Below are 10,077 nucleotides of genomic sequence, written 5' to 3' on the forward strand. Positions count from 1 at the left end.
GGCTCCGGGCAGGGCCGCTGCCAGAACCGGGCCCGGCGCAGGCCGATATCTGAGCCCAGCCCTCCGCGGCCAGATTGTTCATCGCTGTTGTCTGTGCGCAGAGACCAGCGGGAAAATGCATCAGCTTTTCCCCCCTTTCCTGCGTGGCGGAGAGATTTGTGGCGCTTCAGAAGCGGGAAGGCAAGCAGAAGTGTCAGCTCGCAAGATTAGCTGTCCTCTCTTTGTTTCAAATGCCAGAAGGTATTTGTTAGGAAAACAGTCCCTGTGACACACCGGCACCGATTCCGTGCCGCCTCCTATGAAGAGGCACTGGGCTCTTTTCACGGCACGCTTTCGGACGGATGAGTCAAACCGAGACCCCTTAAGGGAGTGGGTCGGGATGTGCGGGGAATACGCAGCGCACACAGCGAGTGCCCGAGCTGCAGTGTATCCGCAATCCAGAGATCTGATGTCATCGCCTCCCAGGCAGTTCTCCACTGTGCAGGCGCAGCCATCTGTGCAGCAGATCATTTGTTACCCCCGTAGGCCACCTCCGACACCGACCACCAACAAACCACCGCCAGTTCCAAGTAGGGCAAGGTGAGTGTTGCCGTTAAGTGTGCACATACCACACATGAAATGCACGAGCATGGCCCTGTAGATACCACAAGTCTGAGGAATCTCCAAGAATGGAAATTCTTGGATTACATAGCATGTACAAGCTGCTGTACGATAATTCATTTTGAAAGGGCTCTCAGGCTCCAGTCCAGCGTCCTACTCAGAACAGACTCAGCACTGAATTCAAACCATTTTGTCAGCTGGATCTTAAAAGTCTGCAAGGACAGAGGCTGGCACACCTTTCTCAGTCTGAGTTCCAGTGCCTGACTGGCTCCATGGGGAACTGATTCCCCCCAACCCAGGTAGCAACCTGCCTTGTTTCAGTTTAGGACAGCTGCCTCTTGTCCCCTGCCTGTGCACTTCAGCCAGGAGGGGTTAGTGAGGGGACAGCCACAGGCTCTCCTGTACCAGAAAGCAGCTGCTAGGGATGTCCCCAGTGTCCACTCCAGGCTAACAAAGATAAAGCCCAGTTCCTCAGCCTCTCCTCCTGGGGCAAGTGCTCCAGCCCTTCACCATCATGCTGCCCCTCCTCACCATGATGTGCTAACCTAGACACAGCTGTATATCAAGAGATCCTGTCAGAGACCTCGCCCAGGGAAAGACACCTGACATCCACTGCTCTTCCCTCCTCCACAGAACCTCACTTTGTCACCAGAAGGCACTGAGGTTGCTCACATGATTTATTCCTGGTTCATCTATGGGGGCTATTCCCAATCACCTTCTCCATGTGACCACAAAAGGCAGCCAAGAACACTTGTGCCATGGCTTTCCTCCCAGACCAAACTGAAGGGGATCATCTGACAGTCCCAGGCTTTTTGTAGATGGGAGTAACCCCAGGCTTTCCCCAGCCATCAAGGATCCCCCTGATCTTCACAACCTTTCAAAGATAATGGTGGCATCACTGCAACACCTGCCAACTCTCTCCACCCACTTGGGTCATCCTGTCTGGTCCCCCAGAATGTGTCAAACTGGCTCAATAGCTGCTGACTCAAACACCCTGTCTTGGTTTAGAGCAAAATTTTGGGAGAGAGAGTCCCCAGAGGGGCTCTAGTAGGAAGATAAATTCAATCGTCCCCTCCCCCCCCAACCAGTCCGGGAGAAAATACCTCCTTGGAGAAAAGTGGAAAAAAGCTGTTTATTAAACAATAGAACCTAACAATATTAAAACAATAAAACCCCTTGCCGCTCTAAAAGAGATGACCAACTGAGAAAAGCCCCCCGGTTGCAGCCCAGCTCACTCAGTCTCTTATCAGTCCTTCTGGTGCTGGAATTGTCGCAGGCCAGGCCCGGCCCGGCCCGGTGGCCACAGGTGAAAGCAAAAGGAGAGCTCTCTGTCCTGCCGTCTGTCTGTCCGCAGACAACACAGTTTTGGAGGAGGAATGCGGGGGAGTACGTGCAATGTCTGAGCGAAGAAAAAAAAAAAGAACTGTGCGCTTCTTCTCTCCCCCCTTTCACTCTCTGCAACAAGTCTTAAAGGTGCAAAACTTATTATTATTCAGCATAAACCAGTGAGACGATTTGGGGATAAAAGCATCATATAGTCAACCCAGGACACGCCCCCACTACTGGAGCCCCCTCCCTGAGCCCTGCCTGCAGGCACAAAGGCCTGGGGAGATCTTGGCAGTGAAGATCAGGACAAGAAAGGCACCAAGCAGCTCAGCCCACACACTGCTGAGCAGGAGGCTGTTTCAGCCCCCAGCCAGAGTGGCTGCAGGATGCCAGCTGCATTCCTGACCTATCTGTGAGATAGCTGCTCCTTGACAGCCGCCAAACAGGCATTTCACCCTCCTCACTCAGGAAGTTTCTCCTGGTCACAAAACAGCCCAGGCAGAAACCAGACCACAGATATTTGAAGCAAAAGTCTCCACTATCCCCCTCAGGTGGGTTCAGCATCACTCAGGCTGCCTGCAATAGCTTCCTAATTAAAAATACACTCAAAAGAGCAATTCTGCAACTTCAGAAATTAAAATAACCACTATTCAGAACACGGGTCACATGCAAAAGAGGTTGGGAATCTGCATTCTGGGAACAAAGGGGTTTCAAAAAGCCCCCATCCTGGAAGACAAGGGCATGGCAAGGGGAGTCAGCAGAGGGAAAAAGGCATTCTTTGGATAGTTGAAGTTCTGCCCAATAGAAGAGTAGAAGGGGAGACAGAATTGTCAAGAATTGCAGGTTACATGTTAAAAAACAGGGTGAAGAGGCCAAAAAATACTTTTAGGAGCAACTTGCTGGAAGTATGAAAACTAGTAAATTATTTTTCAAATACTTGAGAAGAAGAAAGCACAGCAGAGATTCTGGCAGTAAAACAAGCCAAGATTAAAGGGATTGTTCAGACTATCCAACAAAAAAAAAATTATTATTTTTGGTTTGTTTTATCTGAATCCAGTGCAAAGGAACTTGAGAAGATTTCTGAGCTAAAAAGCCTGGGTTTTGCCTGGGTTTTTACTTGAATATTTACTGGGTACACTGAAGGTCCTGTTTCACCCCCAAAGAGTAGATTAAGTTATAGAACAAAGCCTTCAGGACCAAACTGTTTTCACCCCAGTGTTACAAGGTCCTTCAGAGATAACTTGCTTAAATTTAGTCTCTTGCTAAAAACTCCTATGGCAGGTGGCTAGTGCAATGGCAGTTTTTAAGACAGGCATTAAGGGGCCTAAGAAAACTTTAAACCTGTAAATCCAATATGAATTATGAAGCAAAATGCCAAAAAGTCCACCAACCCAACCCACAAAACCCAGTATTAGCAAACACATAAACAGGACATACTGGGGAGCAGTTGGCAGAGATTTTGTACAGAGATTCCTGCCATGCACATCTAGTGGCTTTATTTAGTGAAGTCAAACATATAAAGTGGAGATCCTGTTCATATAAAAACTCAGATTTCCAGAGGCCTTTGAGAATGTTCCTGATTAGGAGCTCTTGAAACTAAGTTGTCATTGGATTAAAAGGAATTCACCTCACAGAGCTCAGAGAGAAATGTAATTCAAGTGGATGTTAAGATGCACTGGAGAAAAGCAAACCCCAAGAATACATGTTTGTTCACAAAAGGAACAAGTTCACAATACCCCTGCAAAAACATCAGCTCCATTTTCAATAGGGGCCAAAGAGTCAAAAGGTCCTGGACACACTAATGGAGGAGGAATCTACCTAGGAATACAAAATGAAAGGAGCTGCTAGTCTCTCTGTAGGTCCCCAAGACACAAATTGCTGGAAGACTATGCTGGGAAAATATCACTGTATGCTTACAGTATTATTGCTGTTCCCTGCACATTTGTCACTGCCTGCTTTTGGAAGCAGGATACTAGACTAGTTCTGACAGTCATTTGTACAGTCCAATATTGTTAGAATTGTCAAGCTAGAGATTGTCACAAGGATGCATCAGAAACTGAAAATTCTCCAGGCAGTAAATCCCCACACTGCAAATCAGTGAAAGAGAAGCAAGTATTTTGAGGCCAAATCCAGTCACAAGAGGACTTTAAACCATGAGAAAACAGTCTCCTGATATTAGATTTTTCCATATTCAGTCAGATAGTAATTTGTGCTTGGTTTTGGTAAACAGAAGTGGGGAATAAAACCCAGTTCCATTATCAATTTGTATTCCCGTAGGGAACCACCCAAGGTCAAAGTCAGCTGATGTGTTTAAATCAGAGGGGTAACTCAGGTATGTAACAGGCACATTCTTGTATGTAGGGTAGGATAATCTCTAAACCCAAATTAAACTGGAGTACATGCAGAGTTGAACCAGTATTTCTGCATTAGCAGTTTGGCTCAGAATCAGCTCAACTATTTAGTGCTAATCCCAGATCATCTCTATTTGCTCTGGGCTGTTCCAAAGTGAGAGTCCTGTTCTGACAGAACTCCTGCACTCCTGGAAGCACAGGTTTAGACCAGACTCACAACCCACATCAGAGATGAGCTGGGCACTCAGCAAAGGAGCAGATCTCCAAAACTGGATTTATAGATACTAAGGCCAGAAGTGACTGCTGTGATTACATCAGACATGCTGTACAATGTGAGATTGTCTCAGCAAGATATTCTAGGAATTACATCTTTTAATCAACTATCAAGTACTTGCATCGCATTGTTAAAAGGAGAACTTCATATTCTTTGTTTGATACAGTGAAATAATCAGTCTGTACTGGTTTCTCACAAAAGTCAGAACACCTCAGAGTGAAGATGAAGTGTTTGTCAGGGGGTCACTACAAAGGACCTATTGAAAGATGTAGTTGTAGTCTTACAGCTTCAGAATAAGGAAATGCTCCATGGGGATTAACCATCTCTGTCATCAGGCACGAGACTTCTCACTACAGGACACCAGAAATGCTCTAGTCAAAAAAGAGGTGCACAGAGGACATATGGATCTAAGAAGTCACCTCCAGGAAGTCAAAGTAATACTTATTTGTCTGGATTGAGAAGAAGGCAGTTAAGGAAACAAGTAAAGCCAGTGTTTTCCAGCAGCTCTTCTGTCCGACTTAAAGGTAAGCCCGAAAAGAGAAGGGCCAGAATATCCCTGCTTAAGTCGTAACAGTAAAACAAACCACCGAGCTAATTTGTTTTGGTTTGTTTTTGAAAGAGGGGCTCCCTGTGTGAGTTTCTGTAGCACTTCTCAACCTCACAGCTCAGAGGGCAGTAGGGAAGAGAACGACGCTCCTGGAAGTAAAATTGAACAGCCAGCTCAATTATACCAATTCATTTATGCAAATGCAGAGCTTGCCCACATGCCCCTCCCAAAGCTGAGCTGGCAAACAGGTGTAAGAGCCACAGCACGGGTAGAGTGGTACTGCACCTGGACTGACAGAGGGCACAGGATCCTCCTGGCACATGGAAACCAACAAGAACCCCCAGCCTAAACAAGCAACAGCTGCCTTTGGATTTACAACTCTATATCCAGAGAAGAATTTTAATTTCTTTGTTTAGCAACACCAGAAAAACATTAACAGCTTCAGTGAGGAGGTGGACTGCTGTGAGCTCTATCAATGCCCTCCTTCTATGCTTCTAACATGCATATTGGGAATGTGTGTTGTGACACTTTTGAAAGGTAAGCTAAACAGATTTTTTTTTCCATTAGCTGCAATATAAAGTTCACTCACATGGTTCATGTAAGTACAACTATAAGGCAAAAATAACTGAAAAAGGGATTTGATCTCACTTGACAGAACTTCAGAGTTGCACAGATAAACCTCTTAACTTCTGCTTATACAATTTAATAACAAGAGGAGGAATTTGATTACCAAAGATCTAATATGATATGCAAAATGCATGTACTTGATGCTGATTCAAATAGAACAATTATTAGGCCAGACATGCTCACACAGCTGGAGAAAAGCTATTGCAGCTACACCCACTAGCCTGGTTCAAATTGGGGAAGGGCTGGGAGAACTGAAAGAGAAAGATGTGCTGAACAATAAATGCTGGAGGAGATGCCCTACAAGTTCATTCTATGAAAATTCCCTTCAAATATATCCCCCAAATTAAGTAAATGAATTGTGGGGGACTGGCTTGTGGAGAACAACAGGCAAACCCCTTAACAATAGTGACATAGAGGGTGGGGTTTGTACTGAGATCCCAAGGACCTTAAAACTGTTGGGGAATATTCCTTCTCGGGTTCTTGGGAATCCAAACCACAAACAGATTGCTGATTATTTGCTGGGTGTTTCTGAAAGCAGTAGATAGTTAAAAAATACCAAAGAATGCCAAACAAACAAAACCCCACACACAGTTACAAAGAACTGGTGGGTCTAACAGGCACTGCTATAAAACTGTACAGCATTGAATATTCCAATGTCCAACAACTGATAAGAAATGTTCTGGCTTAGAACAAGGAATTCCTCCTACCAGTAGTGACACAAATTGTACTGCACTATTCCAGGTCTCAAGAATGATAATGGAGATGCCTGTTTTGTTTTGTTTCGTTCCCTCAAAAAAAAAAAAAAAAAAAAAAAAAAAAGCTGCTTGCAAAAAACAGACCCAAATAAAAAAGCAGAAATTGGCTTTATTGTATGTGGAGGCAAACTTGAATGAAAGGGCCATTGCAACCACTCCTATAATCAATAAAAAGGGGGTCTGTGGTGTTGTGAGTGTGCACCTCTCAAAACAAAACCAGCAATTCTCAGAGAGGGACATTGGTAAGAGATTAGTAAACAACTGGAATATGTTTCTAAAAAGTGTGGCCACTCTGGAATAATGTAAAAGAATACTTTTGAACACTGAGGAGAAAAATTGTTATAGTGGTGAAGTCTATGGTTTGTTCATGAATATAAAAGGGAGGCAAAACCAACGGACTGGGAGTACCAGTATGCTCTGCTTTACCAGGATTCCAAAGGCATGGCATGGTTGGACACCCCCTGGAATATTTGGGAGTTACAAAACTAAAAGGACAATCCTATGAGACAAGTTCAAGGCAAATGAAAAAGGTACAAACAAGGGAATTGGTGCAGCTGCTTGTACTGTAGGAGCAGTTTCTGCAGCTGTGTCTCATTGGTAGCCATGGGTCACTTCACAAAGGGCCACAGGCTTTGGAGAGCTGTGGCAGCCATCCCGAGCTCCTCTGACTGCTTTCTGGCCAAAGTCAGTCTGTGTCTTTCTCAGAGGCTGTGGGGGGATGCTTCTTGTTCCTTTCTTCTGCAGTTACTGTGATTACCTGTTTGTTTTGTTAATTCATTAATAGCATCAGCTCAGAAAACACTGTGTTGTTGGAACTGTTACAATCCCTGTGGTCTTAGCCTGCCTTATGATACTCAAAATGCAGTGACACAGAAGGAAGCCTACATCAAGTCAAACAAGCAAGCAATTAGAAACAAGCTTGCCATTGGCAGCCTGCTGAGGGAAAAACCAAACTCCCTAACAAAACAACAACTAAACTCCACCATTTTATTCACATCCAAGCTTTCAGAGGCAGTGTATGTGCTTACCTGTATTGTTTTCCTACTCAGTTGATACCTCTCCCTTAAAGATGCAGTGCTGCAGTTATCAGACACTTTAGGATGCACCACTTCCACAGCAGAGCTACCTGAACACCTCATGTTCTTTATTATTATGCACTTACAAAGGACTGTTCACTGAGATCTAAATGTTTAGTCTGTTCAAGTGCTGTAGGGAAGAAACAAAAGCTATCACCCAAGGACCTGGGCCATTAACACAGGTATCTGTGTTTGCAGAGTTAATAGGCAGTATTCTAACCTAATCTGAGCAAGGAGTCTAGTTTTTCCCAAACACAGAGCATTGAAAGGAACTGGAAAATGAAATAACATTCCTATTCCACCCTTATTTTCCAGTGAAAGGGGATTTACTCAATGGTTTATTGAGTGTTTCAGTGGTTGTTCAAAGTTAAGCACCTGCCACTGGCTGGGGAGGGAGACTGGTCCCACAAGGCTGTTAGCATGAGGGAGCAGCAAAGGTGGCCAGTGCAGGGGGAGAGGTGAGCCAGGGAGGTAAGAGCAAGGCAGGCAGGGCAGTGGTAGCAATTACAAGAAGAAGTACCATGGTACCTGAGTGAGGAGAGCAGAGCAGGGTGAGCCCCTGAGGAGCAGCCATCTGCAGCAAGGAGCAGGTCCAAGGGCAAAGCAGGCAGCCAGCAGGGCAGACACAGAGTCAGGGAGCAGCAAAAGAGCAGCTCTCACGCTTGAGAGAAGCTCCTAAAGCACAGCAGAGAAGGCTCAAGTGGAACTTTTTCCCCCCAGCTGTTTCTCAGCACCTGATGGGGGTCACACAGGTGCAGCACATCAGGGCTGAGCCAAGCCCTGGGGCAGGAGGCGGCAGCACTGGGGGGGCACTCAACCCCTCAGGGTTACTGTCACCACCCCCCTTGTTAGGGTCACAAACAGCTGAGGCCCTAACCCACCCTCCTGAGACAGCAGGACTCCTCCTGCAGGATAGTGATGCTGACAGACTGGAACAAATGATCAACAGAGGCAAGAAAAACGATATCTGCTGCTTGGACTGCACTATTAGAAATGAACTCAAGGGTCTGGATAGAAAAAAAGTGAAATTCAGCAGATCAACCAGCAATAATGGGGCAAAGAAAAGCACTATGGCCTTCCTCTAGTTTAAAAGGTATGACCTAGTCAGTTTTGCTACTCCTGCAGTTTCATATTCTATTATTACCATAATTTTCAAGAGTAATAATTCTTTGTAGTTCTAGAGAGTTCATATTATCTGTCTTGCCAGGACTGTAATTGTTCTTAGGTGGAATCCCGAGCTACTAATTTAGCTCCATCAGTGAGTGACAGAATAGTGTAGGTTAATGCTGTGGATGGGGATAGTGAAGTTTGGCCCTGGAACCCTATTGCTGAATCCCAGCCTGTGGATGATACCTCAAAGGAGTGTATCCCAGAAATTAGACAAGCCTGGTAAAACTCTGGGTGTTGGGTGGCAAATAAGTTCCTTGCCTAAGAGCCAGAGCAGCATGAGAGGGAGCTGGGAGGGGTTGGGAGTGTTCAGGACACAGTGTGTTCAGAGTCTGGCAGAGGATGTGATACAGGGAGGTGTGTATGACAATGTGGACACGGTGGGAATTTTCTGGATGTTGGCTTGGTTCAGCACGGAAGGTGTTCCTGGCAGTAAGCTGAAGAGGGAATTGGGCATTTTACAAGCAATGTAACAGTAGGCTGATGCTGAGAATGAAGATGCTGTGCCTTGGAGTGAAGTCCAGAGATGGCTACTGAGTGTTTGCTGGGAGGCAGAAGGGTGTTGTAGGTTACCACGTGTGGTAACATGGAGATGCACCCACATGGGCTGTACCTGGGCTGTGTGGGAACAGTGCCAAGTGGGGAACGAGCTGCTGGTGAGGACCACAAGTGCTAAATGAGTATTTGGAGTCAAGACCCAAATTCCTGTTTGTTGTGTGGACACTCATTTTGAAGTGAACAAGGAACTAAAAGACACAGGTGGAACTCCTTGATTAGTTTCACATGGGCAACTCTAAGTGAACACAGAGGGCAATGTGGGAAAAAGGAGAAGCTCTGTCAGGCAGTTCCCCAAAACACCAAACACAGAAGCAAGGAGAGGGCTGCCCAATGGTGCTGGCAGTGTTGCAACACAGGATCTGGAAGTCTGTGGAATGGCCTTGGTGCTTACGCACGAAATAAAACAAGTTCCCTCCATAAACGTCCTGCCTGTGTCTGTATCTTGGTCATACCTGCCCTCAGCCTGTGCATCCACTGCTGTGCTGTACATGGGGTCCCCAGGAGGAACAATTGTCACAGACTTCTGTCCTCAGAGCCGTGTATGGGAGGCTGGCGATGTCCTGAGGGGTTTGTGCGCTCCGCAGCTCCCGCGCCACCTCTCCCAAGAGCTGCCAGGCCCCATAGGTCCCCGGCCTCGCTCCGTGCCGGCGGAGGGGCCGATGCGTCAGCCTGGAGCCCGAGGTATTGACAGGCCTGGCCGCAGGTTCCAGCACGGCCTGAGGGCAGAGGCGGGGCCGCTTCCTCGGCCCGAGCGGAGGCGCTCGCCATGACAGGGGCGGGACGCGGCGTCCGCGCC

The 10,077-nt window shown here is 46.5% G+C and overlaps 1 protein-coding gene across 1 annotated transcript in view; it reads right to left on the reverse strand.

Annotated features, from left to right (window-relative positions):
- Window positions 1-510, reverse strand: part of PCCB (propionyl-CoA carboxylase subunit beta) — a 21,694-nt gene extending 21,184 nt beyond the window's left edge. The window contains exon 1 of the mRNA XM_005425033.2: window positions 274-510. Within this exon, the coding sequence (XP_005425090.2) occupies window positions 274-510 (237 nt within the window). The remainder of the gene's footprint in view (window positions 1-273) is intronic.
- Window positions 511-10,077: the final 9,567 nt, after the last annotated feature.

Source organism: Geospiza fortis, unplaced genomic scaffold (genome assembly GCF_000277835.1).
Source record: "Geospiza fortis unplaced genomic scaffold, GeoFor_1.0 scaffold118, whole genome shotgun sequence".
In the NCBI taxonomy this organism is placed as follows: Eukaryota; Metazoa; Chordata; class Aves; order Passeriformes; family Thraupidae; genus Geospiza; species Geospiza fortis.